This window comes from Molothrus ater, chromosome 20 (assembly GCF_012460135.2).
Source record: "Molothrus ater isolate BHLD 08-10-18 breed brown headed cowbird chromosome 20, BPBGC_Mater_1.1, whole genome shotgun sequence".
In the NCBI taxonomy this organism is placed as follows: Eukaryota; Metazoa; Chordata; class Aves; order Passeriformes; family Icteridae; genus Molothrus; species Molothrus ater.
This window is the reverse complement of record NC_050497.2, coordinates 8,494,489-8,519,015: the sequence shown is the minus strand read 5'-3', so window position 1 is coordinate 8,519,015 and position 24,527 is coordinate 8,494,489. Positions and strand designations below refer to the sequence as shown.

General features: G+C 48.0%; 1 protein-coding gene across 2 annotated transcripts in view; it reads right to left on the bottom strand.

Moving 5' to 3' along the window:
* Positions 1 to 16,757, bottom strand: part of COL5A1 (collagen type V alpha 1 chain) — a 134,191-nt gene extending 117,434 nt beyond the window's left edge. For both annotated transcript variants that reach the window (XM_036394064.2, XM_036394065.2), the window contains exon 1: positions 16,658 to 16,757. In XM_036394064.2, coding sequence (XP_036249957.1) covers positions 16,658 to 16,757 — 100 coding nt within the window. The remainder of the gene's footprint in view (positions 1 to 16,657) is intronic.
* Between the last annotated feature and the right edge of the window lie 7,770 nt (positions 16,758 to 24,527).

The window sequence follows — 24,527 nt, the reverse complement described above, 5'->3', positions numbered from 1 at the left end:
ATCACCCACGTTCCTCATTAAGGCTTAATTCAACACCTGCTTTATAAACCTGAAACTGGGTGTTTTCACACCCCAAAAGCATCATCCCTTCCCCCCAAGCACCAGAACCTGCTCAGCTTCCCAGCCCTGGGATGGCCACCAATGTCCCCCTGTCCCTGGGACAGTTTTTGGGGAGCAGACAAGGGGCAGGAATCTGCCCAAAAATCCCCCCCAAAGCTGCTGTCACATCCAGAGCTGGCTGTGCCAAGCTCACCTCCAGGTTTTTCTTCTTCAGCACCCCAGAGTGGGGTTTGGCTTTAGAAAACACTGAGGTCAAACAGGGTCCAGGCACTGCTCCTGTGCCAAGCACAGCCTGGCACGCAGAGCAACAAAACATCACCCAGGGGAAGGAAAGAAGGACCAGAAACCCTCCCCAAAACATCACCCAGGGGAAGGAAAGAAGGACCAGAAACCCTCCCCAAAACATCACCCAGGGGAAGGAAAGAAGGACCAGAAACCCTCCCCAAAACATCACCCAGGGGAAGGAAAGAAGGACCAGAAACCCTCCCCAAAACATCACCCAGGGGAAGGAACCAGGAGCAGAAAACCTTCCCAAAACATCACCCAGGGGAAGGAAAGAAAGACCAGAAACCCTCCCCAAAACATCACCCAGGGGAAGGAAAGAAGGACCAGAAACCCTCCCCAAAACATCACCCAAGGGAAGGAACCAGGACCAGAATTCCTTCCCAAAACTTCACCTAAGGAAAGGAAAGAAGGACCAGAATCCCTTCCCAAAACTTCACCCAGGGGAAGGAAAGAAGGACCAGAATCCCTTCCCAAAATTTCAGCTAAGGAAAGGAAAGGAGCAGAATCCCTTCCCAAAACATCACCCAGGGAAAGGAAGCAGGACAAATGCAAGGCCCTTCCCAGGGGAGCTGCTGTGTCCCTGCTTTGCACTGCTGGGAAGAAATCCAAGCTAAAATTCATCTTTGACTGCCCAGTCCATCCTTCCCTGCCAGACATTCCCTCCCTCCCTACCAAGCCAAATCCCATTTTTTCCCATTAACAGCTGCTCCATCCTGCTGCAATTCCCAATTTTGGGGTCACCCTTTAGGGATTGCCTTTGAGCTCCTGCTCTGGTTGTGGTGGACAAAAATCCCTCATTCCTTCCACTGGCTTGGATATTTAGCCAGAAATGAGGGAAGGAGCACAGTTTGGGAGAAATGAGGGAATAAATTAGGGAGAAATGAGGAAAGGAGCACAATTCCAGCATCTGGAAAAGCACAGGATGACATTTCCAACCAGCTGTAAACAGGGAGAAGTTGTGGGTGGTGTTTTCACCCTGCACTCTGAGGAGTTAAAGGCACTGGGAGAGCAATGAGGGAAGGAAATATTCAGGATGCTGGAGACGAGGCAGATGCTGAGTTATCAGCACATTTTATCCTGTATTTTAGGAAGATTGATTCCTACATGGAGCATTTTGATGTTCTCCTCATCACTAAATAAACAGCACACAAACAACTTAGTGCTGGGCTTAAAATTGATCTGGGTACATTTTTCTGTGCCCTCATTTTGAACCCAGAGGAAAGGGAGATTTTCCATAGCTACAGGAAAAGAAATGTCATCCTTATAATGCAAAAGGATCACTCAGAGTGATCCCTTCATGAGCGTGCTGAGGGATTATTCCAGAGCAAGGAGAAGGGAGAAATCATCCTAGAAAATACAACACCAGCTGTGGGCAGCACTCCAAACGGGAGAGTTTGGAACCCTTTTCCTGGTTCCTCCTGCCCAAACCCACCAGGACATGGATGCAGAAGAGCTCCAGCTGCAAACCCATCACTGCCACGCACAGAGAATTGAATAATTTCATTTAAATCCCAGGATATTACCCCAGGTAATATAAAAATCCTATCAGCCCCAGGATATTACCCCAGGCAATATAAAAATCATATCAACCCCAGGAAATATAAAAATCATATCAACCCCAGGATATTACCCCAGCTAATATAAAAATCATATCAACCCCAGGAAATATAAAAATCATACCAGCCCCAGGATATTACATCAGGTAATATAAAAATCATATCGACCCCAGGATATAACCCCAGGTAATACAAAAATCATATCAGCCCCAGGATATAACCCCAGCTAATATAAAAATCATATCAGCCCCAGGATATTACCCCAGGTAATATAAAAATCATATCAACCCCAGGTCAAATTCAGCTCAAAAGCAGCTCCTGCCTCACACCCACCCCTTAACTCTGGCTTATTTCACTCCAGCCTTTCCCAGTGATTATTCCCAACCAGGCCTGCCTTCCCAGAAGAATTCCCCCCATTTTCCTGTCTCAGCTGACACTGCCCAGGCCTGCCCTACCTGTCTGCCCCAGCACTCCCTCCACTGCCATCCCTGGCTCAATAAAACGGGAAGGAAATTCCCCCAAAATGAATGCCTTCGGTCACTTTTGATACTCAGCATCAGAGAACCCAAGTTCAGTTTCCCAGAAGCTCCCTCTGATCTCCCACATCTATTTTTAGACTTTCCATTGACTAAAACTGAGTTTGGGCATTTTGCCACCATCAGAAAAAATAATCAACAAAGCCCCAGATCCCACCCTGGGTTTTTTGAACTGGAGCAAGGACTGGAGCAGATTTCTCTCCCCCAAAAGCAGATGTTTTCCACAAAAAGCTCCATCCCAGGCCACCAGAATGGGGCAGCAGCAGAGGCTCAGCTGTTTGCAGGCTGGCAGGGACAAAGCTTGCTGCTAAAAGGAGTGAAATGTTCGTTCAGGGTTTGGGATTGTTGTCCCCAGGGCAAGGAGGGCCCCAGCCTGTCTGGCCAAGGCTTTGGAGAAGGGAGAGAAACCCTGCTGGGCTCCCAGCACCCCTCAGAACATCTTGAACTCAGGCTCTGCCTCACAGCATCCCAGGGTTTATTGGGGTGGATTTTGATTCCCTTCAGCTGAGGAGCCCAAAGTCCTTTATGGGTATTTCCACACCCAAACCAAGCTCTGGCTCCTATTTCACAGGAAAAATCTGGATCAGTTTGGTGTTATCCCCGTTGCCATAAGAAATCCCACCCAGAGCTGTAAAATCTTGAAAATCTCCCCAAAAACTCCCATGGGGAGCAAAGGCAGCACATCAAGAGCAGCAGCAGGAGGGGATGAAGGAAGTTCTGTAATTTGGGAGTGATGCTGCCCTGCAGAACATCTTGAACTCGTGCTCTGCCTGTCCCAGAGCATCCCAGGGTTTATTGGGGTGGATTTTGATTCCCTTCAGCTGAGGAGCCCAAAGTCCTTTATGGGCATTTCCACACCCAAACCAAGCTCTGGCTCCTATTTCACAGGAAAAGTCTTGTTGCCATTTCACAGGAAAAATCTGGATCAGTTTGGTGTTATCCCCATTGCCATAAGAAATCCCACTGTGTTCTCCTGCCCTGAATCCCACCCAGAACTGTAAAATCTTGAAAATCTCCCCAAAAACTCCCATGGGGAGCAAAGGCAGCACATCAAGAGCAGCAGCAGGAGGAGATGAAGGAAGTTTTGGAATTTGGGAGTGATGCTGCCCTGCAGAACACCTTGAACTTGTGTTTAAATGGGGCAGTGCAGAGAGGATTCCTGCAGAAATCCTAAATTTCCATGGAGGGCCAGCAGAGAGAGCAGCAGCAGGAGGAGATGGAGGAAAGTTTTGTAATTCAGGAGCGATGCTGCTCTGCTCCTTCCCTCCCAAATTCCCAAACGCAGCAGAGGCTGCTCCCAGCCCTGGATCCACCCCAGCTCCACGTGGACCAGGGCAGTGCTGCAAGAGCCTGAGGCACAGCCAGGGAGCCAAAAATTTCCCATTTCTGCCCAGCCAGGGGCCCCGGGCCAGGACAAAACTCAGCCTGAGCCTCAGAGGGTCAGAGCAGAGCCCTGGGATGAATTTCAGAGTCACTGAGGCTGGAAAAGACCTTCAGGACCAGAGTCCAAGCAGAGCTCCCAGCACAGAGAGCACAGCTGGGAATTTGGGCTGGGAATTTGGGGATGAAGGACTCAGCATGTTTAGGTGTCACTGACATATTTTATGAAAATCCTTCTGCTAGGATTTTTCTTTTGAGAAGCTGGGAAGTCTCAGCAAAGAAATGCAAACAATAATTATTTGATGGTTGTAGGATGTGGCTGGGAGATGGATCATTAACAAGTGTATTTTTGATTGGTTTGACGTGAATTGCTTTTATTTAATGACTAATTATGGTTTAGTTGTGTTGAGATTGTGAGTAATTACGAGCTTTTATTATTCATTCTTTGCTAACCTTCTGATGTCTCCTTTCTCTTTAGTATAGTTCTAATATATCATTTTCTTGTAATATGATATGATATGATATATGATATATTATATATTATATAATATGATATAGTATGATACGATATAATATAGTATAATGTAATATATAATATTGTAATTATAATATAGTATAATATAATATATTATATGATATAATATAATATAATATAATTAATATAATATAATATAATTAATATATCAACCTTCTAAAACATAAAGTCAAGATTCCCATCTCTTCCCTCATCCTGAAAACCCTCAATCCCCAGCACCCTCAGGGATGGTGTCAAAGGCTCTGGAGCACCCTGGCTTTGCTGCTGTGTTTTAGGGCTGATCCTGCCCAGCCTTTCCCAGTCTGCTTGGAAAAGCCTGTGCTGCTCCCTGCAGCCTCCCAGCTGCCTGATACATCTCCCTAATTGCAGAGCACTGGGAAAAAATGCGTGTTTGCAGAGCAGATACGGCCCTCATTGTTTTGCTCTTCTGCATCCTGCAGAGATTCAGGACTTGGAGGGGAAAAAAAAATCAAAAACCAAAAAATCAAAAACCAAAATAAAAAAAAAAAAAAACAACCCAGAGCCAGTTCGGGTCTGTTGGCTCCTCCTCCCATCCCAGCTCCTGAGGTCAGCAGGGAAAGCATCCAAGAGCTGCAGAAAAGCCAGATTGTTTTAATTTAAACGTTTGAGAGAGGCAGAGTGAGGCACTTTCTCCCCCCAAGTGCTCAGGACGTGATAATGTGCCTCTCCCCGTCCCGGCCAGCCCTGCTGAGAGAACATTCATTCCTCGCACTTTTCCATCGGATCCCGAGTGCCAGGGGGAGAAATCCCCTTCCCTGCCAGCCCTGCTGCCTCTCCTGGAGCACAGACACCACTGGGGACCCGCCCTGCCTGTCCCCACAGACAGGGAATGAGGAGAACATCAGGGTGAGCTTTGGAAACCAGAGCTGGTCCTTGCAGGGACGCCCTGAGCAGCCCCCAGGCAGCAGGTCTGTGTTTGAGGCACGGCCAGCCTCGTATTTCCCAATGAAAACCCTCCAAGGGGCATTTCCAGGGAGGTTTGTGCCCTGCTTCAAGGCTTCTCCCATGGAATCACACCCCAGCTCTGCTCCCACCATATCCAACCCCCTCATTCCTCTGCAGAAATCCCAGATTTCCATGGAACACCAGCACAATCCCAATGTTTCACCCCAAACCAGGCTCAGCCCTTCCAAAATCATCTCCAGCCCTCAACCAGCTCTGCTCCCACCATCTCCCTGAGAAATCTCTGCAGGAATCCCAAATTTCCATGGAATACCAGCAGAATCCCAATGTTTCACCCCAAACCAGCCTCAGCCCCCCTAAAATCAGCTCCAGCCCTTGGTCAGCTCTGCTCCCACCATATCCAACCCCCCCATCCTTCTGCAGAAATCCTAAATCTCCATGGAATACCAGCACAAATCAATATTTCACACCTCAGCTCCCAAAAATCAGCTCCAGCCCTCGGGCAGATCTGCTCCCACCATCATCTCTCTGCAGAAATCCCAAATTTCCACGGAATACCAGCACAATCCAATATTTTACCCCAAACCAGCCTCAGCTCCTCAAAATCAGCCCCAGCCCTCGTGCAGCTCTGCTCCCACCTTCTCCCTGAGAAATCTCTGCAGAAATCCCAAATTTCCATGGAATACCAGCACAATCCAATATTTTACCCCAAACCAGGCTCAGCTCCCCAAAATCAGCTCCAGCCCTTGGTCAGTTCTGCTGTGCCTCACCTCTCCCTTCCTGTCAGCAGGAAAACTCCTCCAACCCCACGATCCCTCTGCAGAAATCCTAAATTTCCATGGAATACCAGCACAATCCCAATGTTTCACCCCCAGCCAGGTCCAGCTCCACAAAATCAGCTCCAGCCCTCGGTCAGCTCTGCTCCCACCACCATCTCTCTGCAGAAATCCCAAATTTCCACAGAGTGCCAGCACAATCCCAAGGTTTCACCCCACAACCAGGCTCAGCCCCCCCCCCCCAAAATCAGCTCCAGTCCTTGGACAGCTCTGCTCCCACTATCTCCCTAAATTTCCATGGAATACCTAAATCCTAATCTCCATGGAATACCAGCACAATCCCAATGTTTCACCCCAAACCAGGCCCTTGGTCAGCACCACTCCCCTGTCCCTCCCAGCCCAAACCATTCCATGATTCTGTGGCCTCACCAGCAAACCAGTCCCAGTTCCCAGACATTTGATACCCACTGGAATTCTGGTGGAATTTTGGGCCACCTGGGATCAAAGCTGAAGGGGGCAAAATTCATTTGCAAAGTTGTTTATGGAAATTAGCCCCCATTAGAGGGACAAGGAGCAGGGCTGGCCTTGGCTCCCTGCTGAAGGTGTGTTCTGAATGTGCAGAATAAATCAGGATTCTGAAGCTTTCTCTCTTTTTCAGAGGAATGTCTCTTTCACACCAGCACAGTGATTTCAGAACTGAAAAATCCAGTGGCTGGAAATCAAAAATTTCAATATTCCCCTGTACTTTTCAGGGCTCAAATGGTGCCAGAAGCCCAAAGGAGAGCAGGGCAGTGTGCAGGGGAGTCTGTGGCAGCACACCACGATCCCAAACCACTGGGGCTGTTTCCTTGGCAGGACAGGGAACAGCAATGGGCCAAACTGATAAACCCACAGGAGGATGTAAAAAAGGAAACCCAGAGGTACAGGAGCCCAGGGTTTAAACCCTGCCCTGTTAAAAAGGCATTAACAAGCCCTGAATTCCTTCTGTGCCCTGGCCAATGCTGCGATTCCAGCTGCAACCCAAGGGAAAAGCTGTGGCCAGGTCCCCAGCCCATGGCACCCCCTTGGCACAGCTCCTCAGCCACATTCCCCTTGCCAGGGCCCTGCCAGTGCTTCCCCAGCTGCCTGGGGCTTCTTGGGGCAGGATTTGGGCAGGAAATTCAAAAAGTTGAATTTACAAGGGGGCATTTGGAGAGGGGAGGGGAGGCCATGGCATGGGGCTGTGCCCAGCTCTGCTCCAGGCCTTCCCTGGGCTGCTGCAGGGAGAGATGGGGACCCCACCCCTCCAAATCCCGGGGAATTTCAGGAATAACCATGGAATCACAGTGGTTTGGGTCCTTAAAGCTCATCCAGGGACATCTTTCACTATCCCAGGTCACTCCAAGCTGGCCTTGGACACTTCCAGGGACCCAGAGGCAGCCACAGCTGCTTTGGTCACCCTGGGCCAGGGCTGAAACATCCCCACAGGGAACAATTCCTTCCCATTGTCCCCCTGGCTGTTCAAATCCCTTCCCCCTTGTCCTTTCCCTGTGGCCTCTCCTTCAGCTCGATGAACACTGGAATTATCTTACCTTCAATTTATATTTTATACATTTTTTATTCCATTCATTTCTTAGACAAATCATTAACACATATTTGCCTAAATCTCCCTGTCAGCTGGCAGATCCCTGCCTGCATCCAGCTGTGCATCTGCAGCCAGGGCCACAGGAATCCTTTCAGAATAAATAAAGCCAAAAGTGGTTCCTGGGCTCAGCTTTTCACCAAACTGCTTCCAGGCCCAAATCCCTCTCCAAGAGCACCTTCATCCCACCCTGGCTCTGAGAGCTGAGGAGAGGTGGTTCTGGATGAGCAGAAGGAATGTCCAGCTAGATTTGGAGGAATTGTTTCCTTCTGGGTGCCAGTGGCTGCACAGGAGAGCCAGAGCTGCCAGCCCTCCCCAGGGCAGAGGTTGGATTTCCAAGCCCAGCATGGAGCCCAACTTCCCCAGAGCATCCCCTGGATGTTCCAAACAGAGCCCAACTTCTCCAGAGCATCCCCTGGATGTTCCCAACACGGAGCCCAGCTTCTCCAGAGCATCCCCTGGATATTCCCAGCAGAGCCCAACTTCTCCAGAGCATCCCCTGGATGTTCCAAACAGAGCCCAACTTCCCCAGAGCATCCCCTGGATGTTCCCAACTTCTCCAGAGCATCCCCTGGATGTTCCAAACAGAGCCCAACTTCTCCAGAGCATCCCCTGGATTTCCCACTGCAGCTCCAGCTGCCAGAGCCCAGCTCCAGCCCAGAAGGGAGGTTTGGAGTGGTTATTGGGAAGGAATTCCTGGAGTTTTTAGGGTCTTGGACAGTCCAGCAGATCCCAGCCAAGATTTCCTCTCGTTTTCCCTGTCAGTCCAGGGCTGGCACCAGCTGGAACACCTCGCCTGGAAGCTCCTTTTTCTCTCCTTTTTCCCATTTCTCCTGAGCAGAATGACACTTGTGTTCACTGTGACTCATCTCCTTGACCTTTCTATTCACTTTTAATGGTGCAAGCTGGAAATAAGGGCACCCAAACAATGCTTGCATTATTCAGCTGGTGAACCACAGCCCTCGGAGCAGATCTCTCCCCTGCAGCACACAAGAGCACACACAGTAGGTATCTCATTCCAGCACATCCAGCACGGGAGAAAAAATAAAATAAAATCCCACAAACTCACTGCTTAATTCATATTTGAGAGTTGAATGAGCTGCAGCAAGAAAATTCCCAGTGTAAAACGCTGCAGGAGGATGAGAGATCCTGGGAAACTGGAGTGGCATCTCCAGGAATTCGGCTGCAGTGAATTCTTACTCCAGTATTGTCTTGGAAACAAAAAAAAGGGGGTGGAGGGAGGAAAAGCAGAGGAGGAGAGGCCAGCCAGGCTGATGAGCTCAGGCTCCTTGCTGAATTTCCTCAGCAGCTCCAGCTGACAGGCACAAGGAACACAAAACCTGGTTCCAAATGTGACAGTGATGATCAGTGACTCCCTCAGTGACCTCTCCTTCCCAACCCAGCTCCTTCCTGAGCGCTGCAAACTCCCCTCCTTTGCAGCTTGGAGCAGAAAGAGAAGGGAAAAAAAGGCCTGGAAGCAGTTTGGTGAAAAGCTGAGCCCAGGAACCGCTTTTGGCTTTATTTATTCTGAAAGGATTCCTGTGGCCCTGGCTGCAGATGCACAGCTGGATGCAGGCAGGGACCTGCCAGCTGACAGGGAGATTTAGGCAAATATGTGTTAGCAATCTGTCTAAGAAATAAAATGAATAATAAATGTATAAAATATAAATTGAAGGTAAAATAATTCCAGTGTTCATCGAGCTGAAGGAGAAGGAGAGGCCACCAAACATCCAGCACATCCCTCTTTAGGAAAACAGCTCCAAATTTCCTCTACAGGAAATTTTCCTCTATCTAATTCAAAATATTCTGAGTGTAGCCAACAGAACAGCACGGTGCTCTTGGTATAATCTGTAAAAAACCTGTCCAAATTGAAATACAAAATCCAAATAACCTCCTGCATTTGCTGGGTGAGGGGCACTGGGGATGCCCAAGAGGAAAAAAATTTTCCAAGGAAGGAAAGTGTTTGTAAAGTAAAAAACATTTTTAAAGACGAACTCCAGTTCATCACCATCCAGCACATCCCCTTCCATTTGCACCCCAAAAAAGGGTTTTTTTTCCAGTAAAATTAAGGGAGTTTTTTGGGGCTGCCCAAGTGAACTTCTGCTCCAAATTTCCTTTGTAGATCTAATTCAACGGATTCTGAGAGTAGCCAACAGAACAGCACGGTGCTCTTGGTATAATCTGTAAAAAACCTGTCCCAAATCTAAAGCCAAAATCCAAATAACCTCCTGGATTTGCTGGAGAAGGGACACTGGGGATGCCCAACAGGAAAAGAAAAAATATTCCAAGGAAGAAAAGTGTTTGTAAAGTAAGAAACCATTATTAAAGATGAACTCCAGTTCATCACCATCCAGCACATCTCCCTTCCATTTGCACCCCAAAAAGGGGATTTTTTTTCCAGTAAACTTAAGGGTTTCTTTGTGGCTGCCCAAGTGATCTTCTGCTCCAAATTTCCTTTCTAGATCTAGTTCAAAGGATTGTGAGAGTAGCCAACAGAACAGCACGGTGCTCTTGGTATAATCTGTAATAAACCTGTCCAAATCAAAACACAAAATCCAAATAACCTCCTGCATTTGCTGGATGAGGAGCACTGGGGATGCCCAACAGGAAAAAAGCATCCCAAGGAGGAAAAGCATTTTTAAAGTAGAAAGAATCAACCACCAACAGAACCTCAGGCACAGGGATGGAAAGAGACTCCTGGAGCTGCTTGAAAACCCAGATTTTATTGGCACATCAGCAATAAAATGGTGTTCAAGCATCCCCTCAGGGCCAGGCTCCCCACAGGGATGCAGGATCAGCCCCCAGGCCATGGGAAATCCAGGGTTTTGCCCGAGGGCTGGGACAAAATCCACAGCAGAGCTCAGGGGTGAGCCCTGATGCAGCTTTTCCACTCGCTCATCCCCAAAGTCTCCTTTTCTCTCAGGCTTATTACACAAACTCAAAGAAAAACTCTGTTGTAAATACATTAATACAACTTTCCTCCTTTTAAAAAATGACATCTCATCATTGTGAGAGCTTCCAGATGATGTTAAGAATCCTCTTGGCTTCTGGAAAAAAAAAAAAAGAAAAAAAAAAAAAAGAGCCCAGACTTGGAGCAACCGACCTCAAAAATGCCTTTTGTGTAGTTCCTTCATTTATTTATTTTAGTTCCACAGATTTTCCAGACACGTCCACAGAGCAACCACGACATCATTTGGATGCTCCAGCCAGTGCTAGGCTGAATTTCAGGAGCCTTGGGACTTGCCAACAGTAACCAGTGCTTAATTATACCACGTTGCCAACCCAATTTTTTCCACATAACATTAGATTTCAACAAAATGTTTCCATTCTTTCATGTCTCAACCTTTTCTTTTTCATTTTTTTTTTTGTTCCCCTGGTTTTGCTCATTCTTCCCATCCTCGGTGTTGCTTTGTTTCACACAAAATGTTTTCTTGTGTTTTTAAGGACTGAAAATTCAGTCCCAATCACATCAAATTTAGTAGGAAGAGTGAAATATTTGATATAAAACGAGGCCAGGCTGGAAGTGAAGAAATTTTTCCCAAGGAAGAGAGGAGGGAAAAGAAAAGGGGATTCACTTTATTTCCCAGAGAATTCTTCTCACTTTAACCAGCACTTCCCATTCACCAAAATCTGGGTATTACAAACTGACACCCATGCTTTGCACAGGACCCAAACAATATTTGATACTCTGCCATGCAATGTTTTACACTCTTTATACAATATTTTGTACTCTTTATACAATGATTTATACTTTTCTCTGCCAAATGATCCATTTTCTAGAACAACCTGAGGATCAAACTCCAGCTAAACTCAGCAGGCAAAAGGAGAGGTGAGCAAATAAAAAACAGAGGGGATGGAATCCAGATTTATCCTGGTTTCCCCCGTCTGGGGGCTGCTCACTTTAAAGTGAATTCCCATGAGAGCAAAGCACCAGCTCTAAATGGAGCTGCTCCTCCCAAAGGGTCTCAGAGCCCTTTCAAGTGTTGAAAACAAAATTTGTGAGGGGTTTTGGATGAGGGAATGGCTTTAAAGTGACAGAAGGAAGGTTTGGAGTGGATGTAGGGAAGGAGTTCCTGGCTCTGAGGGTGAGGAGGTCCTGGCACAGCTGTGGCTCCCCTGGATCCTTGGAAGTGTCCAAGGCCAGGATTGAAAGGGCCAGAGAGCCCCGAAATTTCTGTGAAAGCATTCCCAGCTCTTTGCTCCCTGCAGGTTTCCACATTTCCAGAGGCACTACCTGCCATCCATCCATCCATCCATCCATCCATCCATCCATCCATCCATCCATCCATCCATCCATCCATCCATCATCCATTCATCATCCATCATCCATCCATCCCTGCATCCATCCATCCATCCATCCATCCATCCATCCATCCATCCATCCATGTCCATCCATCCATCCATCCATCCATCCATCCATCCATCCATCCATCATCCATCCATCCATCCATCCATCCATCCATCCATCCATCCATCATCCATCCATCCATCCATCCCTCATCCATCCATCATCCATCCATCCATCCATCCATCCATCCATCCATCCATCCATCCATCCATCATCCATCCATCCATCCATCCACATCCCTCCATCCATCCATCCATCCATCCCTCATCCATCCATCATCCATCCATCATCCATCCATCCATCCATCCATCCATGGATCCATCCATCCATCCATCCATCCATCCATCCATCCATCCATCCATCCATCATCCATCCATCCATCCATCCCTCATCCATCCATCATCCATCCATCCATCCATCCATCCATCCATCCATCCATCCATCCATCCATCCATCCATCCCTGCATCCATCCATCCCTGCATCCATCCATCCATCCATCCATCCATCCATCCATCCATCCATCCATCCATCCATCATCCATCCATCCATCCATCCCTCATCCATCCATCATCCATCCATCATCCATCCATCCATCCATCCATCCATCCATCATCCATCCATCCATCCATCCATCCATCCATCCATCATCCATCCATCATCCATCCATCCATCCATCCATCCATCCATCCATCCATCCATCATCCATCCATTCATCCATCCATCCATCCATCCATCCATCCATTCCTCCATCATCCATCCATCCATCCATCCATCCATCCATCCATCCATCCATCCATCCATCCATCATCCATCATCCATCATCCATCCATCCACCCAGAGCACGCCCAGCTCCCAGATCCAGCAGCTCCAGGAATCAGGACACAAAAAGTAATTACTGAAAGAACGAAGGGCCAATTTTAACTGCCCAGCAGATAAACCCTTCGGAGTGAAGAGCAGTTTCCTGGAATGCCTTCCCAGATTTTTCCTGAAGTCCAGACAAAACTCAAAACATCCCTAAATGCCACTGCACACTGTCCCACAGCAATTCCTGCTGCTCCTCTGGCTCGGGGCAGAAATCCAACCTAACTCAAAGCAGGTGTGAATGCAGATCCTGCCCTGGGGACAGGGGGACAGGGATGGACAGACAGCACCAGGAGCTGAGCACAGCTCAGGGCACAGGGAAAGCAGCCGGGCACTGCCAAGGGTGACAGGGACATCTCTGTGCCACTCAGGGCCTCTGGGACAGCCACAAAATGGGAAAAACGGAAAATCTCCTTCAGAATGAAAGCTGTGGTTTGCTGGTGTTTACCTGAGGGTGCTCAGGATTTGGGAATCTTTTCCAACCCCAGGGGTTCTGTGCTGACCCCTTGCTGCAGCCACACTCAGGGCAAAGAACCCAAATTAACTCAAATTAAATCACGGGTGTCCCATCTCCACTCCTGCAGCACCCAGAGTGGGGAGAGCAGATATTTGAGACCCCCTCAGCTCCGAGAGACATCAGCACAAGCCCTGCAGTGCTGAAAACTTGAAAAATCCATCTCCAATTCCAGATCCTAAAGGGCAGGGACAACACCCACTTAAAATAAGGATTCACAACCCCTTTCCAGCCCCCCCGATTTCTCCTAGGGCACACAATGAACACTAAAAACAACACCAAGGCAGGTTTTTTAATTTAAACTTGCCATTAAAAACATGTTTTGGTCAGAGCCAGGTGAGTCCTCACTGCTGTCCCTGTGTGCACACTAAAAACCAGCAACTCCCCAGAGGGTGTTGCCTTAGAGATACCCCAAAGAGGTGAAATGGGGCTGGGAATGGGGTTGGGAATGGGGCTGGGAATGGGATTTGGAGTGGGATTTGGAGTGGGATTGGAAGTGAAGTTGGAAATGGGAATGGAAATGGAGTTGGGAATGGAAATGGAAATGGGGCTGGAAATGGGGTTTGGAATGGGGTTGGGAATGGGAATGGAAATGGGATTGGGAATGGAAATGGGAATGGAAATGGAAACGGGATTGGAAATGGGACTTGGAATGGGATTGGAAATGGGATTCGGAATGGGATTTGGAATGGGATTCCTCCCATTCCCAAATTTGAAGGAACTCCCTGAAATCAGGGAATGCTCAGCACAGTTTTCCTCCTGCCCCTGGAAGAACAAGACAAGACCTCCGCTGTCCCCTCCGCTGTCCCCTCCGCTGTCCCCTCCGCTGTCCCCTGGCCAGGCTGCTCCCACAGCCGAGTGCCTTTAACTTCCAAATTCCCATTGCAACCTGGCAGTGCACTGACAGCATGATCCAGCTTTTACAGGGGAAAATTGGAACTGCCACCCATTCCAGACCCATAAAGTCAGATTTCTTCTTGTAAAACAATATCAACACTTTTGACTGGCAAAGTATTGAAATAATCCTCTCTTTTAACTGGCTGGATAAAGATTTTTTTAGCTCGTTTAGGTGACTGGGGAAGAGCCAAGGTAACAGGATACAACATAATTTCCAGCATTTTTATTTTAGTTTGGATCCTCATTACTCTTTGCCACTAAAGGAAATTGCTGTGTCCAAAAGTTTCACCCAGAAACCCGATTTGGTTTTTACAGGGATTTGTAAGAGCAGAGAGGGGTTCCAGCTTTGTCTGTGGGTTTGATTTTGGTGTGACATCATCTGTGCAAATATGGGAAAATCTGAGCTGGATGGGCAGTGGTGGGAGGCAGCTTTGACATTGTTATTTCCCTGTTATTTGCTGGAAATCCTCTGTGCCAGGTGCCATCCCACAGATTACAGGGAAATTTCACCTCTCCACACAGAGAAACCAACTATCCTGAAACTAACACATGCTCTGAGCAGCAATAAAACCAGAGACAACGTGGAAAAATTTAAAAAAAAAAACGAAAAAAAGCCATCAAGACCATTAGTCAATGCCATCAGCAGCCCCAGTCTGGCTCCTCCCTCACCCAAATGATTTGATGTCCTATTAGGCGGCTCATTAGGAAAACTCAAAGCCTTTCACCACAAGAGTCATTCCCCAGAGCTGCACGCTGGCCCCACAAAAGCTCCCAGCCGTCCTCTGCCCCGGCAGCTGCCCCCAAAACTGGTCCCAAAGTCACCTGGGAACTCCCAAAAGCGGTTTGGGATTGTCTGGAGGACAAACACAGACGGGGAAATGCCTGGGGATGCTCTGGGAGTGTTAAAGCATCAGCACAGGCACGAGTGAAAGGAATAAATTGTTGGTTTTCCTTTGGAACAGAGTGGTCTGGTGAAAATTCAATTTTCAGCTGATACAAAGTACCCGAGCCTGACAAGAGGAGCTGCTGGCATTCCAGCCCTCCAATATCCCGATCCCGAACTCGGGGATCTCCCACTGGCCCCTCATTTCCCTGCAGGCACGTTCAGGACATTTTATCCATTGAGTTTTTTCCACCCTGCTCAGCCTCCACAAGCAAAACCTTAATGGAAGCATTCCTCCAACGCCCACCTCTTCTTCCTTAAGGTCATTTGGAGAGGCCAGAAATGAAAATAATTGGCGATCCCGCTGCTTTGACACAGAGAATCCCACTGCTAACACTCAAACAAACCCTGCAAAAACCACTGAATTCGGGCAGGGAAGCTGAATCCCAGACAGCCCAGCTCTTCAGGGCACTTCTCGGCTTCTCAAGTTACCCTGAAGAACTCGAGTTTTAACTTTGCAGATTTCAAAACTCGCCTCGGCCAACAAATCCTGCCCTGAAATCCAACACAAACAGAGCTCGATGCCTCTGAGTGTCCACCACAAACCGGGAAAACGCTCTGCAAACACCCAGGAAACTCCTCCAGCACCCCACAAAAGGATATTCTGTGATTCCCCCCGCCCTGGCATTTCCCAGAAGGCAGAAATTTGGGAAGCAGGGCTTTGGAAACAAAACTGCACGGCCCCAAAGGGAAGCAGAAATGTGTTCAGTCTCTCTTCTGCACCATTAGGAGGGGAGGGGAAAAAAAATGACATTCCAGTGGTTTTCTGTGCTGCTGCACATCTGGAAGCTCAGAGCTTCCTCCTGCTGCACTCAGCCCCGGTTTTAGGGGCAAACCCTGCGGGATTGAGGTTGGGGAAGGGGCAGCGAGCTTTGGGGTCCCCGGGCGGCTCCAAAGCTTTTGTGTCCCGAGCTTTGATGTGCGGAGGGAGAGCGGATTCCTGCGGGACAAAAAAAAAACTTTCTGCTCCTCAAGGAGGAGGAACTACGCAAGCCCGGAGGTTTCCAGGGGACTAAATATACATTCACATATATATCCACGGCGAGAGAGAAAGAGGCAGAGCCTCCAGAAACTCATCCCCGACTTTTCCTCCGGAAAAAAGCAGCCCGGCAAGAGGCGGCTCTTGCTCCAAGGAAGGCGAATAAAGAATTGTTTTAAGTTTTTTCCCCTTTTACGGGCCCCCTGACAAATGGCATTCAGAGATTCGGGCAGCTAAAGGAGGTTGGGTGGGTTTTGTTGGGTGGTTTTTCCTTCTTTTTTTTTTAATCTATTTTTTTTTCTCTCTCCTTTTTGCTGGAACGCACAGGGAGGAAGGAAAGCCGAGAGGGTTTTGCCCCGCACCGAATCCCCCCCCCCACCCCCGTTTCCCACTCCCCCACGACCCCCGCAGCTTTTGGGGGGGCTCGGGAACCCCCCTTACCTGCCCGGCCGAGGGACAGGGCACCCAAGAGTAGCAGCGCAGCGGGCACCGAGCAGCTCCGTATCCAACTGCGCCTTTTCCACCGCGTGTGCGTATCCATGCTCCCCCCCCAAAAAAAAAAAAAAAAAAAAATAAACTAAACTAAGCGGGCCACCAGCTCGGGACAGCTCGAAAGGAGGATGAAGAAAAAAATTATTTAAAAAAAAATACAAAAAAAAAAAAACCCCAATCCAAGCTGTCTGTAGAAGCGCAGAGCAGGCGCTCAGCCCCCCCGGCAGCCCCCCCCGGGGAGCAGCCCTTTATAAAGCCATGGGGCGGGCGGAGGGTGCGGGGGCTCCGCCGCGCTCAGCTCCGGCCCTGCCTCGCCTGCTCCTCCGCAAAACTTTTCCCTTCCCTCTCTCTCTCCCTCTCTCCCCACACCGCCCTTTTTTCCCCCTTCTTTTAAACCCGAGGCCGGAGTTTGTCAATCTCGGAGCAGCGCAGCAAATCAGGGCCGGGCGGAGCGGCCCCCCCAGCGCCCGCCCCCGGGATGTCCCGGCCCCCAAAAGAGATTTTTTTTATTTTTTTTATTTTTTTTCCTCGTTTTTTCCCCCCCGCTGGAACAGCAGCACACGGAGTTTTTCCGCCTCTTGCCGTCTCCTCGCTTTTCCCTGCGTTTTTCGGGATGTGCCCTTGTTGGAAGACTGGAAAATCCAAATTTTAGACTTTCTGTGCTTAACCCACCCCCCCCCAAAGGAACACTGAGGAGAAGGAGAAAGCTTCCAAAATGGAATGATAGAACTGAGATTATGATGATAAAGTTTGAGTAGAAGTGTGTAATATTGCATGGTAGAAAACTTAAAGTTTTAGAAAATATATATTCTATATATAGAATATAAAGTTTTAGAATATGGTTTTAGAATATGTAAGTTTATAGAATATAGTATAGAGATTATGATTATAAGGTTTGAGTAGAAGTGTAATATTGCATGGTAGAAAACTTAAAGTTTTAGAATATATATATTCCATATATGGAATATAAAGTTTTAGAATATATAAGTATATAGAATATAGTATAGAGATTATGATAATAAGGTTTGAATAGAAGTGTGTAATATTGCATGGTAGAAAACTTAAAGTTTTAGAGTATATATATTCTATATATAGAATCTAGTTTTAGAATATATGTGTTTATAGAATACAGAAAACTTAAAGTTATAGAATATAGTATAGAGATTATGATTATAAAGTTTGAATTTATAGAATATAGAAAACAAAGTTATAGAACATAGTATAGAGATTATGATTACAAAGTTTGAGTTTATAGAATATAGAAAACTTATAGAATCTAGTCTAGAGGTTATGATTATAAATTTTCTATCACATGGTAGAAAACTTAAAGTTTTAGAATATATATAGTCTATATATAGAATATAAAGTTTAGAATAGATAAGTTTATAGAATATAGAAAACTTAAAGATATAGAATATAGTCTAGAGATTATGATTGTAAAGCTTGAGTAGAAGTGTGTAATATCACATGGTAGAAAACTTAAAGTTTTAGAATATATATATTTTATATATAGAACAAAAAGTTTTAGAATATAGTTTTAGAATATATAAGTTTATAGAATATAGAAAACTTAAAGTTATAGAATATAGTAATATATAGAAGGCAAAATGGAAGTTTTAGGGTGAAAGCTGGTTCTTCCTCTTCACCCTCTTCTTCATGAGTTGGCGTGATATTGTGTAATTGGATAAAGAATCTGCGTTGCAGCCACGAGTGGTTGGTTATTGGGTTAAAAGTAAAAAGAATTTAAGTGTCATTTCCTAATTAGACAGTTTATCCTTAAAAGACCTTGTGGAGAGACACGGCTCCAATTTTTAACTTGTTAGAAAGAAACACTGCAGAGCTCACACTTTGTGAGCCCGTACGGCAGATAAAAACTAATAAACATCTGAAATACCATTTCACACATTCAATCCCGACCTTGGCAGACAAAAAGAAACGAAGAATCCACATTCCCTGTGCTGCCCGGTGACAGGGAATGGCTGGAGCAGGGACAGGAGGGTGGGGTGGGACAGCAGGGCAAGGTTTCCCAGCCAGAAGGTGCCGGGCAATGGTGCCAGCCCCAAAGCTCAGTGGCTCCTGCTCAGGGTGGGATTCTGGGGTCAGGATTGGGGTCGGTCCTTGTGGGTCCCTTCCAGCTCAGGATATTCTGTGATTCCATCTGGAGGGGGTGTGGGAAATGCGAGGATTGGGCACGAAAGGGAGAGTGTGTGTGCACAGGGTAAAAGGGCAAACGAGGAGGGGAAAGGGAAGGGGGTTCCCTTCCCTGACAGGTGAGAGTTAGGGTGGCAAAACCCACCTCTGGCAGGGAAGGGGTGGAAGGGACAGAGAGCTGCTGGTCCTTTTTGTCACTGTCACCACAGCAGTGACACCGATAACCCACGCGGGTGAAACACCAACTTCCAACGTTCTGGCTCTGCAATATCAGAACAGCGCTCAGGGCTGGGGCTGGATCATCTCTAAGGTTCCTTCCCACCCAAGCCTTTCTCTGATTCTATTGAAAAACAAAAGCTCCAGTTCTTTTCCTGTCCCAGAAGAGGACAGATCCCTCTGCAGAACTTGGTGGCCCACAATGCTGCAGACCCCTCTACAAAACCAAAATCAGATTAAATGAAAACCAGAGAAGGAAAACACAACAAAATCCAGCCCTTTTCCTTAAATAAATGCCCTGAAGATGCTTGCTGCTATCAACACTTTCTCTGTCAGGGCCATCAAAGACCTGAACATCACTGCAGGCACCACTGATGTCACATCCAGGTGACAGTCCCAGCTCCTTTGGAGCTCATTTTCCCCATAGCACTGGTGTCACCTGTACCCCACACCCTGGGCCACACCAGAGCGTCCCAACCCTCTCCACTCTCCCTGCACAGCAGAAGAATTAAGGCCCTCACCATCCACAGGGGGAAAAACACTTCCATGAGCTGAATTCCCACTCTCTGCCTGGCCTGGACTCCAATTTCTTTGTGGGTTTGGTCACCCAGCACTCAAGGAAGGACATGAAGGACGTGAAGGACAATGCAGGAGTTTGGGGTGGCTCATCCTGCCCTGGTTTTGGCTGAGTGATGGAAGAACCCGGCCTCACGAGGAGTTTTGGCCATAAATCTTTGACTCATCCCATTTGGGGTCAGGATTTGGGGTTGGGATTTGGGGCTGGGATTTGGGGTTGGGATTTGGGGCTGGGATTTGGGGTTGGGATTTGGGGCTGGGATTTGGGGTTGGGATTTGGGGCTGGGTTTTGGATTGGGATTTGGGGCTGGGATTGGGGATTGGGATTTGGGGCTGGGATTTGAAGGACAATGTCCCGTGCAGGGACAGTGAAGGAGTTTGGGGTGGCTCATCCTGCCCCTGGTTTTGGCTGAGTGATGGAAGAACCTGGCACCATGATGAGTATCACCATAAATCTTTGTCCTGGTGGAATGAGAGTCACTTGGATGGATAATCAATACCAAACATACCAAACCCTAAAAGGACAGGAGGCCAAACCCCCTGGATCGAGCAGTGGGAAAGCGATGCTCCCGCTCCACTCAGGGAACGTTCCCTAAGGATTCGGTGGGAAGAGCTGCAGGAAATCCCTCCCTTTGCCTCTGAGATGCCTTCCCCAGCTCCCAGGCTCGCTGTGGAGCTGGAAAAGCTGGAGCCTGAGGCACAGGCAGGAAGAGCTTCCCTGCTGGAAGAGCCTTTGTGGGTACCCAGGTGACTGCAGGCTGGCAGGTAAATCACACCCTGCTGGCTCTCCAGGAGGAGCCTGCAGGTGAAGTGTGCCAGGGCAGCACCTGCACAGGGTGGAACCTGCGGCTGACACTGTCCGTGCTCCCTCCTGCTCCAAAATATCCCAAAATCCTGGGATTGACACTGTTCATCTTCTCTCCTGCTCCAAAATATCCCAAAATCCTGGGATTGACACTGTTCATCTTCTCTCCTGCTCCAAAATATCCCAAAATCCTGGGATTGACACTGTTCATCCTCCCTCCTGCTCCAAAATATCCAAGTATCCCTATCTGTGCTCCCTCTTGCTCCAAAAGGACCCAAGATCCCAGGATTGACCCTGCCATCTTCCCTCCTGCTCCAAAATGTCCCAATATTGTGGGATTGACACCATCCATCCTCTCTCCTGCTCCAAAATATCCCAATATCCTGGGGCTGACATAATCTATCTTCTCTCCTGCCCCAAAATATCCCAATATTATGGAATTGACACTGTCCATTCTCTCTTCTGCTCCAAAATATCTCAATATTGTGGGATTGACACTGTTCATCCCCCCTCCTACTCCAAAATATCCCAATATCCCAGCATTGACACTGTTCATCCTTCCTCCTGCTCCAAAATATCCAAATATTGTGGGATTGACTCCATCCATCCTCCCTTCTGCTCAAAATATCCCAACATCCCAGGACTGACACTGTTCATCTTTCCTACTGCTCCAAAATATCCCAATATTGTGGGATTGACACTTCATCCTGTCTCCTGCTCCAAAATATCCCAATATCCTGGGACTGGCATCATCCATACTCTTTCATGCTCTAAAATATCCCAGAAACTGACACTGTCTGTCCTTCCTCCTGCTCCAAAATATCCCAAAATCCCGGGATTGACACTGTTCATCTTCTCTCCTGCTCCAAAATATCCGGGGACTGGCACTGTCCATCATTTCTCCTGCTCCAAAATATCCCAATATCCCAGCATTGATACTATCCATCCTCCCTCCTGCTCCAAAATATCCCAGCATTGACATTGTCCATCCTTTCTCCTGCTCCAAAGCATCCCAGTATCCCAGGGCTGACACTGTTCCTCCTCTCTCCTGCTCCAAAATACGCCAGAATTGACACTGTTCATCTTTCCTGCTGCCCCAAAATACCCCAGGATTGACAATGTTCATCTTTTCCACTGCTCCAAAAGACCCCAGAATTGACACTGTTCATCCTCTCTCCTGCTCCAAAATACCCCAGGACTGACACTGTTCATCTTTTCCACTGCCCCAAAATACCCCAGTCTTGTGGGACTGACCCCATCCATCCTCTCTCCTGCTCCAAATACCCCAATATTCCCAGCTGGGCCTTCCCACAGGCTCCCATGGAGCAGAAGCTGCTCCACGCCACCATGGAGATCCTTCCTCTCCCCTCCGTGTGTTCAGACTGCGAAATATCCCAAGAATTTGGACTTGGAAGGAGGGTGGTGAAAGCACCAGCAGAGCCTGTGGGTTGCAAATCCCCTCCCTTGTCCCTTGGGCTTAGAATTTGATGATCTTTAAGGTGTTTTTCAACAGAAATAATTTACTAATCTGTGATTCCAAATAATCCCTGATTGTGGCACCAAGGGAATCAGGATTTCCCTGGATGTCTGCTCACCTGGGGGGGGGGGGTCCCATTTCTGCCCCAAATTCCAGGATTCTGGACCTTCCCCTCCCTGATTTCTGCCATACAAGAAATGGGGCGGAATTGGATGATCTTTAAGGTGTTCTTCAACTCAAATCATTCTCTAACCCTGTGATTCCAAATAATCCCTGATTATGGCACCAAGGGAATCAGGATTTCCCTGGATTTCTGCTCACCTGGGGGGGTCCCATTTCTGCCCCAAATTCCAGGATTCTGGGCCTTCCCCTCCCTGATTTCTGCCCATACAAGCAGCTCAGAAACACCTGGATTGTCTTCTCCAGCACTGAGAGAAAATCCCAAACCCCTGGAGCCCCCTCCCAGCCACTCCCTGCCCTTCCAGAGGCACTCAGACACGGGGAGGGGGTTCCTAAAGCCCCAAAACACGGCAGACAATGAAATTAAAGCAGCTCAGAGCAGTGAACTCCCACAGCTCCCTTTTTCCTGCTCCAGACTGACACCAAAACACCCAAAGCTGGACCTGGATCAGATGCAAAGCAGAAAACCTGGCCCAGGAGCTTCTGCTGAGCAGGAAGTCTGAGATCCCAGTTGCTTCCCAGGTGATTTGGGAGCTTGCACAGGCCTGTTTGCTCCTCCTCAGCAGCAACAGAAATGCAGAAATCAGCTCCTGGTGGCAAACTGGAAAATTCCAGCAGGCACGTGCCAGGTTTTGGGAGCCAAACCCGGAGTGGGAGAGGAGCAGATGAGCTGGAGGGAGCTCCAGGAGGGGTCACAGGAGCTGGGGGGGTGATGGCAACCCCAGATCCCAACCCCAAACCCAAATCCCAACTCCAAATCCCAAATCCCAAATCCCAATCCCAAACCCCAACTCCAAATCCCAAATCCCAGCCCCAAATCCCAAATCCCAGCCCCAAATCCCAACTCCAAATCCCAAATCCCAATCCCAAACCCCAACTCCAAATCCCAAATCCCAGCCCCAAATCCCAAATCCCAGCCCCAAATCCCAACCCCAAATCCCAACCCCAAATCCCAATCCCAAATCCCAATCCCAAACCCCAACCCCAAACCTCAACCCCAAACCTCAACCCCAAATCCCAAATCCCAGCCCCAAATCCCAAATCCCAGCCCCAAACCCCAACCCCAAATCCCGACTCCAAATCCCAACTCCAAATCCCAAATCCCAGCCCCAAATCCCAACCCCAAATCCCAACTCCAAGCCCCGACTCCACATCCCAATCCCAACCCCAAACCCCAACCCCCAACTCCAAATCCCAACCCCAAATCCCAACCCCAAATCCCAAATGCCAGCCCCAAATCCCAACCCAAAATCCCAACTCCAAGCCCCGACTCCACATCCCAATCCCAACCCCAAACCCCAACCCCCAACTCCAAATCCCAACCCCAAATCCCAACCCCAAATCCCAAATCCCAACCCCAAATCCCAACCCCAAATCCCAAATCCCAGCCCCAAATCCCAAATCCCAGCCCCAAATCCCAAATCCCGACCCCAAACCCCTCCAGCAGGCAGCCAGGGCTGTGTCTGAGCAGCCAAGGGAGCACAGCAGGGCTGGGAGCCAAATTTCTTTAGGAGCAGAAGTTTGTGGAAGTGTTTTCCTCCCAAGTGCATCTTGAGCCCAGCTGGGGGGTGTTTATGGGATGGAGGAGATGTTTGAGGGCTTTGAAAAGAAAGAAAAAGGTTTAAGGGATATAGGTAATGTAAAAAAACAATAAAATAATTGATATGCTATGAAATCAGCAGCAGCATTCAGCCATTGTTGTGGAGTTTGAAAGGATTGGGATAAATTTGAAAGAATTATTGATAACCACTTACACCCCATGGCCAGCTGAGGGGAAGAGGCTGAAATGAGGAATTAAAATGACCTGAGCTGTTGTATAAATAATTAGGACAGGCAGCTGCTCTCAGCAATGATTTCCAATACCATTTATGAGGAGAACACATCTATAAAATGCACATTTTCCCTCCTCAGTCTTAATGCCAGCCTTTACTCCTGGAAAATTTATAAACACCATTGCATCTCTGCCATTAATTCAATTTTTATCAATTGTTCTGTGCCCAAATGAGATCACAAATCCCAACCCTGATTTATAATCCCACACCTGGAAAGGATTGCTCCCAAATTCAGCTTAAAAAAAAAAAAAAAAAAAGGAGGATTTAGCCCTAAAGAGACAATTTGGATGGAGAGACTTGGCGAAGGAAACTCTCCATTTATCCACAGAGGAAACTTCACATCTGGAATCCCAGAGCTCAGCACTGCCCCAAACTCACAGCTCTGGGTGGTCTTTAATTTGAACAAGGAGTTCAGTGCATTATCCAGGGCTCTTCACACCCATTCCCACCCTGCAGAGTGGCAGCATTTTCCCCAAAACCTTCCTGAAAACGCTGCTTTGAATCCCAAATCCACATTTTTCAGAGGTGATGGGCAGCCCATCATCACTGACAGCAGAATGCCACGGGTTTTCAGGCAGAACA